The sequence below is a fragment of the Nipponia nippon genome, unplaced genomic scaffold, assembly GCF_047370975.1.
Source record: "Nipponia nippon isolate SJK-2023a ecotype South Korea unplaced genomic scaffold, ASM4737097v1 scaffold_10, whole genome shotgun sequence".
Lineage (NCBI taxonomy): Eukaryota > Metazoa > Chordata > Aves > Pelecaniformes > Threskiornithidae > Nipponia > Nipponia nippon.
In genome coordinates, this window is record NW_028262291.1 from 36,601,861 (window position 1) to 36,620,797 (window position 18,937).

General features: G+C 39.2%; 1 protein-coding gene across 2 annotated transcripts; it reads right to left on the reverse strand.

The window, feature by feature from the left end:
• Positions 1-544: 544 nt before the first annotated feature.
• TSLIG3B (tRNA splicing ligase complex subunit 3B) lies at positions 545-18,732 on the reverse strand. 2 transcript variants are annotated; one of them, XM_087746625.1, is made up of 8 exons: positions 18,578-18,732; positions 17,182-17,330; positions 16,200-16,334; positions 15,310-15,488; positions 8,377-8,457; positions 7,866-7,982; positions 5,316-5,483; positions 545-3,817 (listed from the first exon to the last, which is right to left on the reverse strand). In XM_087746625.1, exons 2-8 carry the CDS (start codon positions 17,207-17,209, stop codon positions 3,497-3,499), a joined length of 1,029 nt encoding a protein of 342 aa, XP_087602751.1. In that variant the 5' UTR covers positions 17,210-17,330; positions 18,578-18,732; the 3' UTR covers positions 545-3,496. The 2 variants fall into 2 exon arrangements, with proteins under 2 accessions (XP_087602751.1, XP_087602750.1); XM_087746624.1 differs by lacking the exon at positions 18,578-18,732 and adding an exon at positions 18,242-18,454.
• Positions 18,733-18,937: the final 205 nt, after the last annotated feature.

Below are 18,937 nucleotides of genomic sequence, written 5' to 3' on the forward strand. Positions count from 1 at the left end.
GTTTGTAGATGGGGTAATGAACATTCATTCAGTTATCTTCAGTCATCTGAGGGAGAGGAGGGAAGAGGACAGGGAGTGCAGGCTAATTCCCAAAAACACAATTCCTAGTTGTATGGGCAAATCTGCTCTGCAGTCTTGCACATACAAAACAAGTTGTGGTTTACTTCATAATTATAGAAATTAAAACAAGAAAACTTCAGAAGTAATGGGAGGATATTCCCTTAGTTTACGTAAAGACAAAAGTCATGATCATATAGACCTATCTAATTTTTTTTCTACAAATATAAAATTTAACTGAGATTCCTTAGTAGTCCCAGACAATGTTATAGGGATATATTTGCGACATGCCCTCTCTGTTGAAATTTTCCTACGTTGCTATCTACAGCCTTCTCCATTTTGGTCAAAATATCTCTGTTATTTTTCATTATCATAAAAAGTAAGTTCCATCGCTGTTGTAAATCACCAGCAGGAATTCTTCCTTACAAACCCAGGAAGAACACACAACAGCGGAGCCAAATCACACTACACAAGGGATGCAAACAACTTCAAATACAGTACTTTATTCCTCAGTGTTTACAGCTGTTAACAAAAGTGTCTCTCAAATCCTGAGAAAAACCTCAACCTCTTTTTCAATTCTTTATCAAACAAAACAATATTCAGGTAGATATTCACTAAGTGTGAATAAACACAAAAATGCGCACAAACAAACATATATATGAAAGTCTTTTACTTACAACAGAACGTTGGAAAATACTTTTTTTCAAGACAAACATACAAAATTTGAAAAGAGGTTTAAAGCAATTCTTTTCATGGTATTATTGCATCTTTTGATAAATTAAAAGCATACATTCTGACAGCAGAGGACAGAAAAGGATACCTCTATCAAATGTGGTGGTGCTTACTTTAGTTTTCAACTATTGGCTTTGCATTTTCGAATTATTTAAGAAAAACTGAAACGGCCAGATTAAAAAACAAAATCTCCAACCTATTTAAGTTTCCATCTTTGACATGGTCTACGTAAATATAATTGAAAGATGATATTGAAGTAATTTAACTGTTAGAATTACATGTGGGCACATAACTGGTTCACTTGATGGTTTACTTCAGGGGGAACTGTCCTGCCTGCTACAAACCGTGCAAAAGCACCAAGGCACGTCCGCGTACGCAATTACAGCAGTTCAACTAAACCAGGGCAACTTCACGTCTTAAGACTGATGAAATCTTTATCTATGCAGATAAGCCATTTGATTTTCCTAGCGTACTTCCTTGGTGAAGCTAAATGCTTTACTGCTGTTTGGAAATTACTTGTAGCAAAAAAATAACATTGGGATGAGCAAACACAATTTTTTATGTTAAGGCCTTGGTGGGTAAAAACTACTCTCTCCATTGCTGACCAACCCTTCACCTCCAAGGGCAGCAGTCTCACTTGGTGTATCATCAATCTGTGAGCTATTCCAGAGCATTAGGCAAAAACCAAGCTCAAAAGCAAGAAAACCAGTACTGTGCTCCCACGTGACCCAGGAGGGCCTCTCCATAACGACTGCAGAGGCTGACAACAGCTTAGGCCAGAAAGGTGTGGAGAAAAAAACTGGCAAAGGAATGATGTTGCTAGCAGTTGGGTGAGGTTAAGCCATTATTTCAAGACTTCACATCCAAGCTAACATGTTCCAGCAAGGAAAACGCCTGCCCTTTTTTTGTTAGGCACCTGCTGGGACCCTAAAGTACACGTAAGGCCGTATCTATCACACCACAAGCAGCAGTCTCAAGCAGACTTATGATCAGAGAGGAAATAACAGGAGAGAAACTTCTGAAGTTTATCTATCTATCTGGATTAAAATTTCAAATGGAAAGGTTGGTGATGGCTAATTAATAAAATCTGACACAGGCTTTTGAAAGAACTAAAAATTTCATTTTGAACAGAGCTTTACGTTCATGCACAAAGCTGCCTATGAAACAGGACATGATGCACGAGTTCCTGAAGGTAAAATAACATCTTTAAAGCATACCAAATACGGACACCAATAGGAGATCTGTGCAGAAAAAACTCGTAACTGTGGAACACAAAACCAAAATCAAGTCCTGAAGTTCAACCTGCAGTTAAGCCTACAGCTGCATACTCAACTGAAGTGCTTCAAGGTTTCTGTGCTATGCAATTAACAGATGCCCCCCCCCGTTTATCAGACACCTTCCCGAATCTCTCTCTGGTAACCTGACCCTGATAACCACTGTCATGAACATATACTTGGGAATCACCCCCCTGTTCCACCTCTGTACTCAGGAATGATCTCACAACAGGGGAGGTGATCTAAAAGACGCTGGATAACAGAAACTGTCTTCTTTAACTGACAGCTCTAAATTTAATTCTTGTCTACATGTGTTTACAGCCATAATTGTATGAAAGCCAACTCCTTCTTCTAGAGTAACACTGCACGTGAAGGAGAAGGCACCCATACCATATCAAGACAGAGTTTCTTTTAGGTTATCGCACCAATCGGCTGGCAGAGTAAGAGAGAGAAGTCACTGAGGAAGGGCAACTGCTGTATGAGATGTGTTATTAGCTGGGCAGTTGGCGATTCCCAAACACAGAGCAGGCGGGGATGGGGGGAAGGGGAAAAAAAAGAAAAAAAAAAAAAAAAAGAAACGCTATGTTCTTTATTCAACCTTTATGTCTCAAGGCTGAATGAGAAGGAATATATAAATGAACTCTTACCAGACATGATGGCTGCAGAAATTTCCTAACCAATCTGATCTTAAAATATTTTTATGAAACACCAATAAAATGGAAAACAGATAAAATCAAGAGACACTATCAAAACTCACGATGATTCTGCGTTTACAGTACACGCACTGACCTTCAAATAGTTTCCAATATATTTATGAACACACAACCTGATTGTATTACTTTCTGTAGAGTATTAATTCATAATGTTACTTTTATGTGAGGTTCTGGAAGAATAAGAAACCTAATAGAATAATTTTGACCAAAGCCTTAAGGATTTTAACATGACACTAAAATTTGTTTACACGTCCCACATGAAAACTAGATGAAGAGAAAAAGACTGAAAGCAGCGTTCTGGAGTCTTTTAAAAGTGTTTCCATCTGGTTCTTAGCCCTACTTTGTTTTTTCCACACAGCATTTTGGAGCAGAGGAGCGGACATGCAACAATTAGAGAGGTCTGAACATTAAATAATATATTGTTGTTTGTTTAGAAAGGGTTTTATTCAGTTTTCTGAGGCTTATTTTAAATAAAATGACGTGTTAAAAAACACCATATGAGCAGTACGAAAAACAAGGACTTTAGTCATCACATCTTAGTATAAAAGTTCTGTTCAATTAACTAAAAGAATTCAATGACAACATCAGTTGGTCTAATGCAATGATTCATATGGTCATACTTAATTCTAACCTAAACCCAAGTTAACATATCTAAATTCCTGACACCAGTAAACACCACCACTATATTTTGCCAGTTACTCTGTTAATATTTACAGTATTTCAGTATCTTCGGTATCCTCCCCCTCCTCTTCCACCATATGGATCCCCATATCCTCCCCTGCCACCGTAACCTCCCCTGCCACCATAATCTCCCCTGCCACCTTGGAAGCCACCTCCGCCTCTTCCCCCACCTCTGAAGCCCCCACCTCCTCCTCCTCTCCCCCCTCCACCCCCCCAGTTGCCCCTTCCCCCCCCACCCCCACCTCCCCAGCCACCTCTTCCACCACCTTCTTGTCTTTTTTGCCAAGGAGGCATTTCGGGAGGAGGTGGTTCAATCTCTGTTGGTCTGCCTCCACGGTCAGGTACTCTCCCCATCAGAACCTATATGGAGAAACAGGTCATTTTTAGTTTAAAAAAAATAGCAATAATAACTTGAAGGGCCACAGGGTTCTTCTCCTATGGGTAAAGACAGTCTGCCTGCTCTTCGCAGGAAATACGGTCGCCTCAGCGTGGAGCTTGACAGCAGAATCCCTATCTCCTGTCCCTGTAGCTTGCCCCCACACAACAGAATTCCAAAAGTGATCCCATTTTCCACCTGTAAACCTGAAATAACTGCAGCTAGCTAGCTCATATTACTTTTGTGAAATCTTTATGAAGAAAACTACACGCATGTGAAGTGTTAGTATTACAATAAGCAATATACATAAATTCATGCACAATATATGTATCAATATATAAATATAAATTCATATAGAAAAGACTCCTCATGATGTGACTTTTCTACTTAAATTTCAAAGTTCAAGTTCAAAGCCCAATCAGCTGGCAAAAAACAAACTGGCAAACTAATGTGCAACTCTAAAAGGAATGCCAGTTTGCCTTCGATTAGAAACTACTGACAGTAGAGAGCTGGAACGGTCAAAATACATAACATGCTGCAGTAACACTTTCAAGAAAAGGGGAAAAAAAAGGGATCTTGACTTTGGTGGATATTACTCAGTGTACAAAAAGGGAGACTGCACTGGACAAAGTTACACAAAACATTAAGTTGAAGAACAAAGAGGTATCCGAGTAGGTCTTTTTGTTGTTGTTTTTGTATTTCCCAAACACTCTGCGTGATGAATGTTGATATGCTCTGGTCAGTCCCAGGCACTCCAGTTAAAGTCCTCTCAAGGGAAAAAAAAAGTTTCTCTGAGATCTTACAATAATTAAGACATTGCAGAATCTTCTGGATCAAAACATATTAAAGGGTATCTAAATGAGCCACAAAACTTTAGAAAAATCTGTAAATAAGGGATTAATAAAAACAGGCATAGTCACTATTTGAATGGTGAAACTAATGTCATTACTCACAAGGTTCAGCTTTTGTCATACACAAGAAAGCAGTACAATGTTGATTTATTACTGTAGTGAAAACCAAATAATTTTACTTTGCAGCAAAACGACACTTCCACAGACCTTTTCCGATTTATAATATACTGATAAACTAAAGACGCTGGTTTGCAAACTGAACAACATAACCCTGGCAAGCGGCAGCCCAGGAACTGATACCAGAAAGACGTGCATGTATCCTTATCTTGAAGTGCGCAGTTCCACTGAACAAAAGATGTCATTTACACACACACACACACAGCCCCCCAACCACTGTTCCTTTTCATCTAGGCTACAGTTTCATCCTGTTGCATGACTCACTGTGTAATAAGATAAAAAAGAAGTTGCTGCAATGTTTACTGGAATGCTGCAAACCTTCCTTTCTTAAAGCACCAGCTATCTTGCAAAAAGAAATGAAAATATTAAGCAAAGAGTATAATTCCAGAATTACTTTTCATAGGTCTGTAAACTCCCATGTCCTTTTATCACATCCCAGAAAGAAAAAGTATACCTTGTTGATCGCACAGACTGTATTTTCCCGTGTTGATCCACTACTTGTTCTTATGATCTTCGATAAATCTTCTCGAGCAGCAAGAAGGTGAGCTAGTGTAATAGTTGACTTTGGAGATAACGCATAGCGCTTGGGCTGATAGATTCGTGCTATGTCATCTGTTTTTACCTAAATGATAAAATCAAACACAACTTACTTGCTAGGCATAAAACACAGAAACGCACTTACCGTAAACCATGTATAGGTCTCAGTAAGTTTCAATTTGAACACAGGGTGTAATGTCTGGAAATCTAGGTTATCTTACAAAATATCGTGCCAGTTGTTACCAATTCTCTTCATATTGATGGAGCTATTGGACAAAAAAATGCTGCTGATTATGTTTAGTTGATGCTGAAACTTAGCACCATTACAAAAGAAACTCTCCTGTCCCCTGACATCAAACAGATTCTTTGATGTTTTCCAACATATCTAAAGACTAAAATTGAAGAATCCAAACTGCTCTCTCAAGAGCTTTACATAGCCGTGTTTAACAGATCACTTCTAAATGTGATGAAAACAGAGCAGCTTCAAAGTAGGGTCAATTTGTGGAAAAAAAAAATTAAAATGTATCAATGCAGCAAAACACTTGTGCAAGCCATGAAAAAGTGAGACTCAGAAAGAGAGAAAATAAGATTTTTTTTTTTCCAAACACACTTTGATGTTTCATTTGTTTAACAAAAAAGAAAAATAAATACACTTTCTGGGAACATATAGAATGATCTTCAGAGTAAAAACAAATTTGATCTTGGATGGACAAGACAACAAGTGCTGTTCCTTTACATGACTGTTTTGCTAGGCAATCACTACACCATTTTGGATCCATTTCAATTTGCAAACTTACCCCTCCTGGGGACTGTACAAGTTAAAAAAAAAAAAAAACACACAAAAAACAAAACAAACAAAAAATGCCCCACCATCAAAAGCAGAGAAAGGCATCAATATCTATTTAATGGTGGGAAAAAAATGCAAGATAACAAATAAATTAAAAAAGGACAACGATTCACCGCTTGGCTTAAAAAAAAAAAAAAATTAAATTTTGTCAATGCCAAAACATTTTAAATCCCCAAAACCTTCCTCAAGAAGTTTTAAACAAATATTTCTACAAGAGAAATAAGGAAAAAAAGATTTAAAATCATATATAATTTTGAATTAATATGTAACCTTTATAAGACAGGAAATTGAATCATCTTACTACCTCATCATCATTAAAAATCTCTTTAAACTATTGTTCTATTGTGAAAGCGTATTCATTGTTTTTCACGTTATTTGAATGGAATAGTATCAAGTGACTTAAAATTTTAGTCTGTTTAAGTTAGTCATCAGTTAACATCAACTACATTTTAGAAGTATAATTTAAATTTGAAAATATATTGTTGCATTGGTACAGCTATAAGGAAGTTACACACATAGGGACATCTCCTGACTTCTGTGAGCTAAATGCCCTCCTTTTCCTTTCCTGCAGCAAAAAAGCATTCACAACCCCTGCAGAAATTAAATAGTGAGCCATTCCAAAGCAGCACAGCAGCATCTAGACTCATGTTTTCCAGTGATACTTAGTGAGCTTCATGAAACTGATTCTGTCTGCATGTGTCAACGACAAATTGTGACACCAGAAAGACTTGTAACAATCCATACTTTCAGTAAGCTTTCAAAGTCTTAAGACTTATCCATCTTAAGCTTTCTACACAAACCTTCGGAAGGAAAGCTGATCTCCCAGCTTGAGCAAAAACATCTGTCTCCAGCTTCCCACGCGTATATTCACCAAATTACAAACTTTTTGTATCTTATCCCCCTACTCTCTTGGACAGAAAAAATATATATTTCCAGCTCAGAAATATCAGACTGGTTAAATCATGACTATTTTTTTAATATACAGAGTGCTAGGAAATAGTACAAATGAAATGATCACAATTCAAACAATACCAGCAGAGAAAATCCAGAGGAGTGGTTTGGAATTTTTAGCCACCTGAAGGATTACAAGTAATCGTGTGCTTTTCTCATACAAGCTGCTATTCAAATAACCTGTTCAACTGACCATCTGTTTATTCAGTAGCTTTGAATCCAAGATAGGTAGCAGTCACTGTAATCTCACTGACTTTATAGGCAGTCACTCTTTGCACCCAATCTATGTTAAGGCCCAATGTTTGTCTTCCTCTTGCATCTGCCTGAGGAATGCTGAGGTTCCCTCCTAGTTTACTTGATTGGAGGGAGGTGGATATAGCAAAGAAAAAGGGGAGATGTGAACTTATTAAAGGGAGAAAACCCAACAGAGGATGCTAGAATTTATAAGTGTGAAGCTATAAACAGTCACAAAGGAGGGACTGTGCCATTTGGTAAAATCCTTCCCCTTCCTCAACATCTAGGACTTGTTACAACCAGGGATGAGAAACTGGTTGGAAAGAAGACAACAGTAATGGAAGTGTATTTACATGCTATGTATATTCGGTAGGAAGACCTGGGGAATTGTAGCAGACTCCCACCTACAGGAAGCAAAAAATACAGCAAGCTTACCTTTGCTCTATCAGACCAGCCAAATGACTGTACTGTCACATCTAGCCTCTTCATTAACATACGTCGGCGACATTCGTACTCACTGCGAAGAGCGTCATTGATTTTTTCCAATCTTTCCTGCAGTGTTACAATAAAGAATCCAAATATTCAAATCTATGAAGTTATAGAAGTCAATTTAAAGTTAACCCCATTCAGCAACTAAGATGTCGATCCCCAGGTGACCGCTATAAACTACATACTATTAGGGGTGTATCTGTGTAGTGCTACAGCAGTGTGTAGATACAAAATATTTCTAAAGTTAGTAAGGGGATGAATCAACCAAAAAATCTGTTTTACAACATTAATTCTGGAAGTATCTGGTTAGCATTGTTAATATTTAGCAATTCAATTTTAGTACTAATATTTAGCAATAGAACAGTGACTGTAAAATGGACAAAGTTAGATGAAGCCATACGCATTAATTTTGACCATCCTGTTAAACACAGAAAAGAAATGTAGAGACTTTTTTTACCACTTGGTCAGAATTCAGAGGTTTTGTTAGCAGTGATTTCCCCACATGGTTATTTTGAACTTTTGAGAGAATGTCCTTTATCTGAAACGAAACACATACTTCTCAGAACACAAATGATATTTACATTTATTTCAGCGCAATTTGCTGCAATCGCAATCTGCTATTTGTAAGAGCAAATATAGCACATTTGTTTTAGCAGACTCATAAAAACAGACACACATCTTCTGGTTTATCATCCATTACAAAAAGGTGGTTTCCTAAACTCGTTCACTACGTGAGCAACCTCTATACAAAAACATTTTATGGCACACCACTTCTCCTCCCAGGTATAACAGAGCAATAACTATATGGCAAATATACCAAGTTCATACAGGCAGTAGTAGGACGAGTTAAATTACTCATTTTACTTATTACTAAGTGTTGTAACTACAACTAAGGAAATGTAACAACTGGAAGCTAGGAGTTCTGTTGCCAAATGCTAGACTTGGCTACAAAAATCTGGTGATGGGTGCTAGTAAGAAAGGCAGGAGATATGATAGGTATGCGGTCATTCTCTTTCACTAACTTTCTTCTAATCCTATGATTGGTTCCATTTAACATTACGTTTGACTTTTGCATTCACTCCAAATCAGTCTTGCTTATACTTCTTCCATTAGTTTTTGCCCTCAATAATCAGGGATGAAGTATGCTCTCTTTCTGCCATCCAAACTCCACTGCATTCTCCTCTCCCATTACAAGAAACCTCTACCTCCACTTCTTGAAGGAGCTTCCTTTGGCACAGCTCTTCTAAAACTGTTATGAACACCCACAATGCTCGTACATAACTTTCCAGCCAACTGATTTTTCAGCTGGCTGCATGCATATTATTGTTCCTGCAAGTTTTGCACACAGTCTGATGGGCAGAAGAACTACATCTTCATTTGCTTTTGTAAATAATTATGGGGAACCAAGTCAAACAAGACTAAAACTGGAGTTAATTTTCTTTTACACGTCACAAGGAAGGATTAAGGTAGCGCATGACCTACAGTAATACCTGTAGCTGAGGACAGCCATTAGATACATTTGCAAGGATTATAAGACTTCATGTAGGCACACAGGCATTTATATTAAATTTATCAAAGCTATGGCTCAACGCTCACTCTTCCAGTTCTATCTTAGTTCATCTTGTCAGAGTTTTGAGCTCTACATATTATAGAAATATCATCTCCAGTGATCACTATTAAAAAAAACCTCTAGGAGACAGAAATCAAATTCTAGAGCACCAAGTTAATTGATTAAAGAAAGCTACTTGAAAAGGAATACTTGATAAATCAACTCTCATATTTCACGGTTTTTGTAATTATCTCCTTTTCCTTTTTTTGCATATACCAAGGAAAGAATCTGATCTCAAATTTTGTGTGAAAACCAAGGTGTATATTTTGTTCTTATCACATCACCTTTGGGCAGCACTGTGGCAAGTTAAAGACACAACACCCCTGGAAAAAGTCTGAAGTAAAAAATACTATGCCATGAACAAATTATGAGAAAACAAGTGTTTTGACTCCAGCAGAAAAGACAGCCTAGTAGTATCTGAAAAGTGGCCATCTAGCTACCGTTATATTCCCTGCTATTATACTCCATCCATACCAAAAAAGAGGTTACAATAAGGGGTGAAGTTCAGTTCCATGTACCCCACTGATCCTGACACTTCTCTTTCTCTGCTAATTCTTGCTTGTTTGCAACCTTTATTTTCTTTACAAAAAGCCCTCCCAGGTTGTCTGATTTGTCTGTCTAACTGTAGCCAACTTGTTTTGATTTTAATGAAGCATGTACATGATGCCTCTCAATCTACTTCAAAATTCAAAAGCACAACCTATGCTTGAATTTAAACAAATGTCTGAAGAATCAAAAACTAATGTTAATAACCAACAATATAAAAAGATCAGCATGACAGCAAGAGATGAAGAAATCAGTAATTAGTACAGAAGAAGGAATAAAGAGAAAATGAATTAAAAATTCGATTAGGCAAGAGGTGTCTATCCATACACCATTAAGGTCAGAAACATAACCTCAAAGGTTCTAATCAGTTGAAAGGAAGGGAGTCTATCAAAATGAGACTGGCTGCTGGAAAAAAAAAAACAAAACAACACAACAAAACCAAAACAAATCCTCAGTGCAACTTACAGCTATAGAGTGAAAGAAAATCTGGAAACCAGTGATGCTGAATACTATCTAGAGATTAGAATTATTGCAAGTTTGCAGCTGCAAGGGCAGCTAAGAGGTAAATAAAACACTGGGCTCTACATACAAAAGCCATGCATTCTGCCACCACAAGTCGATCGCAATTAAAAGACCCAACCCAGCACTGAGTGCCCCTGATTTCCATAAACTGAAAAATTAAAGGAAGTTTAGAGAGAACATTTAAGGAAGAGAATCAGTGAAAATCAGAACAAGGAGAAACAAGAGCAGCTAAATGAAACAATCCTTTATTGACTGGGAAACTGCCCCCTAACTTCTGCAACCTTTTCTTTCCAAGTTAAAGAGAATACCTATGTAATTTTATCCAGTGACAGGTTAATTAGTCAAGTAACATTTAAGGAGGAATCTTTTCACCGATGAACTGGTCTACGCTCATGTTTGTGACACACACTAAAGTCATACCCAGATTACTGAATCTCCACTTTACTCCCTCGCTCCCATCAGCAGGACTCTGACGGCATATCCTACAACTACAACGGTGAAATAAGCTGAGCTGCCTTACAGTTGCAGAATACATCACCCAGCGTTGACCGATGACAGGGCTATGAGCACAAGAGCTTTGACATACACCTGTCTGCCAGAGGACAAGAATACAGCTGATGTGAGAATCTACGCTATAACCCACACTCCTAAACATGACAGTTGCCCTAGATTAAGAAGGATAAGCAGGAGTTTAAAAAAGCCACCACCACCACAACCCAGAAATAAGTCAGCATGTGTAAGTGGGAACAATACCAAAAGCAGTGCCCAGATAAAAGAGCAGTGAAAATATACTCATAGAAATATAAAACAAATTGTAACAGCCAAATCATCCTAAAGTTCTGAGACACTCAGCTGTAAAAAGCAAGCCAATTAATTGGAAGCTAGACGGAGATGAATATATTTGACTATTCGACATACTGTGTAATCAATGACCTTGGTAACATTAAATATTTATGGGATTGCTTTGGAAGTTCACATACTCTTTGAAAATAGTTTAAAAACAAATCAGTTATTGGATTTGTTTGAGACAAAAATACTGACTTCAAAATCTGCTGTATGAAAATATACAATTTTTCTACTGTTACCAAATAAAGCATATCTTTATGTATTGAACATGACATTTCTCATCTGTTTTGAAAGTCTATGCTCCTTTAAAAAAAATTTTAGCTCACATTTCACTACCATGTTCCATGTATTTATTAATTATCTTTACGCTCTGTCAAAATAAAGCAATAATTTTTATGTTTAACACCATTTTCACAGATAAACATCATATATATGCATGCAACTCCAGGGTTTCGAAGATTTTCAAAACACCTGACCTGGAGAGAGATGTCATTTTATTAATTTAAGTTAAACTATCAACACTTTAAGGAAGAAACATTGTCTTAATTAGTCATGAGGTGTACTGCACAATTGCAGAAAGATCACCTAAAATCTTAAGCACAAAATATTTTTAACCCAAACTCTGCTTCTCTTCCATTTACCTGCAGATCATTTTAGTTTCAATATTTATCTAACTTTAAAGACATTTTTGTTTGACCTTTATGCCTGGTGAACAGGACAACTCTTTCATCTTGTTTCCTGCAAGTACACTGACACTTAATGTACAGGCACCACTATGTCTGTAAAATTATTAAACATTAACAGTTAAAAGCAACACACTAACTTAAATATGAATAAATTCTAGGAAGTATTCTCAAATACTTTTAAAGATATTCTTCTCATATTTCAACTTAAATGTTATTTTAGCTTAGTTTTGATTTAATTTCTTTGGTAACCCTTTGTAGTTTCTTTTCATTCTCTACTATTAGGGGACTACTTTTCACATATTGGAAAACAAATAATGTGGGCAAGAAAAATTTAGAAGTCTTTCAAATAAACAGTATTAGAATGTCACTTTGTAATTAGGTGTGAAATTCACACTATCTTGACTGGAAAAAAGCCAGATGTGAGCATGAGTTACAAAGCACAACACCAGCATAAACTTTTCTAAATCTTTGATCAATGTTCATTTAGAATTTATGGGGTTTTTGGTACTAAATTTCAGAATGCCTCCCAGAGTTACCCTTTGTAAATATACTTCATAAGGGAACAGCATCTTAAAAAAAAAAACCAACTAAAAAATTACTATTAGTTTTTCAATGCTATAGAATAAAATAAAATAAATTTAGTGGTAGGAGGCTGTAATACTGTCAATTCACCTCTCATTTTCTTAATTATGTTGATAACCACTACCTCAGTTTATTACAGGAGGTGCAAATTTAAAAGGTACCTCCTATGACTGCATATTCAAAGTCTGAGCTACTACAAAACTCATAGTTTGCAGGAAGAAAGCAATCCTAATTTTATACTAGTCTTTTAAATAAACTGACAAATTATTAAAACAATCAGTGTTCTAACGTTCCATACCAAAATACAATGTGTGATCTGTCCCTTTGGTAGATTGCTGCTGCACAGCCAAACTATTCTCAGAACTATTCCCACAGCTACTGACAATGCTGAAGATGCTAGACAGAGACAAAGAGTAGACATGTTGAAATGCTGTAGATACATTTGCAAATTCCATAAAAATACTAGATTAGTATGTAAGTCTCTATTACAAATGATATAGTGGAATACTAAAAATCAACAGTGCAATTTTACACAGAACCTAATTAAATCAGAAGCAACAAAATATTTGGAAAAAAAAATTGATCATTTCAAGTGAATTTTTGGGAGAATCTAAAAAAAAAAAAAGTAACAAATGGTACTCTGAAAAAAATGTTTATAAAGCCAATGAATTCCAATTGGTAGTATCACCGTTCTAATGCAGCTACATCTACAAATGTAAGTGTCTGTCTCTGAACTGTATGAAAATAACCCTGAACCTGTCCTATACTAAAGTAAGGGGTGAAGGACAAGGAAACATATAGTAGAAATTCTACAAAATCTCCTGAGAGGTAGGAAAAATATTCTTTGTTTGTAAGGGATGAAACATACGGAGAACAAATTACACTATTCATTTGGAGTTACAGAAGATGAATGAACTAGTTTTGCCACCTTTCTACACTCTGAAGTGAGTACAAGTGGTATAATCACTGTGGAACTGACAGACCTGCAAACCATCGCAAAATAGCTCAGGCAGTATTATTAAAAGAAAAAAAAATTAAAAAAGATAACACGCTTTAAAGATTCTGTTCATTTTAATACTTATGAAACTGTACCAGTTTACATCATCTGTAACAGTAACACCCTACACACCAACTCAAGCCTGTGATCCTATCTGAAAGGAAATCTTGGACTTTGCAAAAGGCGGCAGATGCTAGGAGTCTAATAACTCAATGAAAACCTTCTAGACTCTCTCTGCGTACGTGAAGGAACTGGCCCACCAGGTCTGGTCTTGCTGTCCTGCAATTGCAGAACTAGAGTCCTACCGCTTTAACATGGGATGAATCTAAATCTGCACCCAAGAAGTGAAGCAAGGAAGTGAGCAAGGAAGGCCACTGCCCATGGCTGCAGCCTACAAACCCACATGGATGTAAACACAGCTAACACACAGAGGGAGATCAACAGTACTAGGCAAGTTTCAATCAATTAGTTATTAGCTGGAACTCTGACATTTTAATCCTCAGAAAACAGTGCTAGAACTGTTTCTTCATCCTTTCAAAAATACTCAATGGAGAGACTGGATATAAAGATTTCATTAGAACTAAACAGATCAAGCACAGTTAATAGTTCAGGAATAGGCATTTTCACTGTCACCTGGATGCTCCTTTTTATAAATGAATCTATTAAAGGTTTTGTCTTGTCACACTAAAGATGTACAGATGTAAGAAAACCATGCAAGTAACAGGCCCTCTCCCCAAAATCTCTGAATGTTCAACTGCCCACTGGCTGATGAGAAGAGGAGGAGGAGGAAGGAAAAAAGAAGCATAATCATGTAAAATTACTAAACCCAAAGACTCAGCAGCAGAGGGAGATTCATTCCATGATCTCTCATAATTCCTAAAAGGGATTGGTCACCCACTCTCTCCCCAAATACTAGGGAGAAATAAAAGAGCAAAACTCTTAGCTGCCTGACACAGAAGATAAATTCCACCCCAAGTGCCTATTTACATTATACAGTGAGGAAGTCAGGTTAAGGATCACATCAGTGAAACGAGTTAGAAACTGGTGGGACAAAACTGAAAGAACTATCCTTTTGAATAAGGTTTAAGTTGGCTTATTCACTGGCTATTGGTAATTCAGGCATTTTCATCCTTTTCTGCAACTAAGGAAACAGCACTAAAAAAAACCAAAAACAAACACCTATACTTGCAATTAAGAAATTCATAAACTAAAAAGCAAAAATTTAAGTTTTGGATATTAAATTTAAATACATCCCAGAAATGACTACAGGTACATAAATGCAGTTATTACCCAAAGTCTTCTGCTTGCTGCAGCACATTTGAATGGGTAACAGGAAAACTATGTTACTTCAACTCATACCTTAACTTTGCATGGCAAAGTATGCCTCACCAGGTACGTCACACCCTCATGGAAATGCTGCAATACTTCACCTCATAACTAAAACAGTTTAACTTTAACACTAAGCTGGCTTTCAGAATAAAAATTTCTTTGCGCTTGTCAGCTAGGGCTTTTATGGATTAGACTGTTGGGCCCTTAACTCTAAGATGAACACTTACAGAGATAACGCTTACACAACAAGAGAGAATGCATAAAAGCCCTTACCTTTTGTTCCACGTTGGTTAACAAGGGAGGAATATCAGAAGACGAGGAGTTTGGCAGGCCCAGTGCATCGCAAATAGCTTGCACTTCCTGATAAATTTCATTGTGCTTTTCCAAATGAGAGCCTTTAATTTTCTTGCTGTGCAATATCTTTAAAGCCTGAAGTTCTGTACTTAGAAATACTAGGGAGAAAAGTGTCATAATGGCAGATTTAGAGACACTTGAATATTTCTGCATCCACATTCTCATATACAAATACAATATATACATTTATAATAAGACCATGATAACAGGGAAACCTCTTTCTCAGTTCTCTCCTGGACAGGTCAGTATCAGTTTCCCATTCTTTATCTGAACTAACTCTCACCTGATTTCCTACCTTCAGCCTACACATCGTATTAACGGCTAAACCCACTTCCGCCACCAGACCCCTAGTTCCTTGGCTAGTTTCATATTATCACACTGATTCCTGCTGCTACTCCTTTGTCCAGGTCCAGCTTAAACCTAGACTTTTCTTCTCTCAATCCTGCTTTCAGCACCTTCAAATCACATAGCATTTTCTTTTAAGCTGCCCAGAAACCTCTCAGAAACACGGGAAGCAAGGTCTCAGTTTCAGCTGAGCTGGAACCGGATCAAGAGAGGGATCAGGAGGCCTTAGTAGGCGGAACCATACTTCACAAAGAAATTTTAGTTTCTACTAAAATAGTTTTCTAACAGTTTTCTGTTTTCCACCTCTGCACAAGTGAGCTGATGCATGCTCGACTAGGTTGTAATGATTGTACACATATATTTAAATACACATAAAGAACTATTTAATGTAAATTGTACAATAACAATAGAGCGTGCATGTAAAATACATGGGGTTCTAAATGGGAAAAATGGTTATAACTTACAGAGGAGTTTAAGACAATCTTCTTTCTCTCTTAATCTGTCCTTGATGTCTCCAGATACAAGTGATGAATAAGGACAAGCCATTTCTCTCAGAAAGCCACTAATCTCAAGCTGGAAGCTCTCTATATCTTTATCACCTATGGGAATAAATAAATACAAAACTAATGGCTTTTTACAGAAACATCAAACTGCAATCAAATTTTCTTAAGTTATACACTTAAATTGCAGGTTTCAATAGCCCAGACAAAGATTTACCACCAACCACCTTAGTAACATTTTGTTTCTTCTTAAAGAAGTCCTACATACAAGCAGACAAGCCTTTTAATAGTTACAGCAATACTGTACTCATGCTTTGAACAGGAAGGTGATGCTACAGCAGTCTTTGAAGACATGAATGCAAATGAACATCACTAGGAAGTGAACAGCTTATGTCACAAAACAGCGTATCAATGTAATTAATTTTCTGATGAACAAGTTACAGGAGTCATAAGCCTGTTATTTTCAATAGTTGTTTTTAGTTTCACTACTTTTTTGTGAAAACATAAGCAATATAAAATCTCATCCAAGTTCCAGCACTCAACAGAAAGAATCAGGTAGCGCTAACGAGCAACTCACGTTATCTACACACCGTGCTGAATGGAACACTGCACTGAACCAACTAGCTGAAAACACCAGGCACTGGAATTTAAGCCATCAAAATATGATTACACATAATAACCACTCATAGGATGTATGAATATACTTTTTATATTTATGTAGATCTAAAAAACCCCAAAAGCACCCTTTTTTTTTTCTTTTGAAATAAACTTCACAAGACAAGACCTTAATCTAAGAGCCACATACATGCAAATATCAGCCTCAGTTTGGCTACCTGTCAGCTATTTTCTAAACTTCAACACTGTAATTTCACTATTAGCTGAACAACATGGGTCTAAATCCACTGAACAAATACTAAATTGCTTTAATAAATTAACATTCATATACCATCTGTTGAAGTGATGCTTTCTTCCATGTTACAAAGTGACTTTATTTGGGAACCTAACCAAACACAAAGCTCAAAAAATTCTGGTGAAGACAATCCATTTTCTGCTGCTTTGTTCAGGGCTTCCTCCTCCAACAAGGGACCCTTGTACCTGCACACGGAGATAAACATTAGTGATAAGAAGCAAGTTTAACATGAAGTATACACGTTTTAAAATCATTTTACTATAAGCTGGTTAGTAACTACATTGAAAGAAATTAATCTTTGTAAGTTACTTTTGTGAAGGAATAATTCAGACTTTCTTTAAACACCCCAAAAAATGAGTGGTAATTTATAAACAGAATGGTTTGTCAGAAAATAGGAGGCAGGCATTTTCACATATCACATGTGTATGTGAAAACAGAGTTTCATGTCTCGATACATGCTAAACAGACAAGAATTCAAGTATTAATTCAAGTGTTTAGTCAAACAAGTTTCCTTCCCACATGAACAACCCACTGCCCTAGAGTACGGGCAATAAGATAACTGAAAATTAAAGTAGGTTTTGCATTGTTTCTGCTCTGTTGCATCTGAACAACCTTCGCGGCAGGCAGGCACGAACCGGGCGGGCAGCCCGGCCGGTGGAGGCCCGGACGCCCCGCAGAGGTGCTGCCCCCCCGGCCGCTCCGGTGCGACTGAACACCACCGCTTCTAAACCCCCTGTGCCCCAAGAGACGCCCGTGCAGCCCCGCCTCCTTCGCCTTCCCCCCATCACGACCAGGGCAAGCCCCAGGCAGGCGCCGTCACCCTGCTCCCGGTAGCGGGGTGAGAGGCCCAGCCCCGGCTGCCGCCGGGCCTCCCCCGGCACCCGCCGGAACGCGGGGCCCGTCCCTCCGCCGCCCCCCGGCTCCCCGCCGCGGCCGGCGCCGCGCTCCGCTCCGCTCCCCTCCACTCCCCGCCTCCGGCCCGGCCCCCCGCCCGCGGCGAAGGGGCCCCGCTCCGCGCACGGCCGGGTAGCGCGGCGGCCGGCGCCCCTCGGCCCCTCGCCCCGCGAAGGGGGTGCCGCTGCTGCTCCCCGATTACCCCAGGGCCTCCAGCGCGTCCAAGATGTCGCACTCCATTTTCAGGCCGGGCGCCAGCCCCCTCATGCCGGCACCGCGGCTCCGCGCCGCGCTGTGCCCTCCTCAAACCGGCCCTCCGCAACCTGCGCCCGCCGCTGCGTTCCGCTGCCGCCGCAGGCCGCGGGCCCGGCGGGAGGCGCCGGGCTGCCCCCGCCCCCTCTGCCGGCGGCTGCCTCCCCGGCTCGGAGGGGCTGCGGGGCCGCCCCGTGCCGCCGAGCCGCACGCAGCTGGAGGTGACCCTCGCTACAGGCCGGCCCTGGCTTTCCTCCCGGACTGAGGGGCGTCCGGGCTCGCTCACCCGTCGCTGGCGGGGCTTGGCTCCTGCCCTACGGCTGTCCCTGCTGCCCGGCTCCGGGTTTGGCCCCAAGCCACTGCCCGCTGCAGCCGGCTCACCCATCACCTACCCCGCTCCACCAGGTGCCAGCCACCTGGAAGAAATACGGGACCGGGAGAGACCGCGGCCGCCCTTCCGGGCTCCGGACACGGCCGCAGCCTGGGGAGCCAGCTCTGCCGCCCAGGGGCCCTTACGGCCTGCCCCGCGCCTCGTCTGGGACGGGGTTAAAAAAGCAGCTTTTCAGGGCTGGACCTCTGCAGTATTTCTGGGATCTCGCTGAATTTCGAACTGTGAAATTCTGCCTGAGGCGGAGCAGACCGCGGC

Bases quoted from the DNA above. Each gene is read 5' to 3' on its own strand.
- TSLIG3B (XM_087746624.1), bottom strand. From the start codon at position 18,306: ATGAGGGGGCTGGCGCCCGGCCTGAAAATGGAGTGCGACATCTTGGAC. The intron at 7,983-8,376 runs GTAAAAAAAGTC...GTAACACTGCAG, and splicing joins CTCTGAATTCTGACCAAGTG to GAAAGATTGGAAAAAATCAA. The intron at 3,818-5,315 runs GTATACTTTTTC...TTCTCCATATAG, and splicing joins CAGTCTGTGCGATCAACAAG to GTTCTGATGGGGAGAGTACC.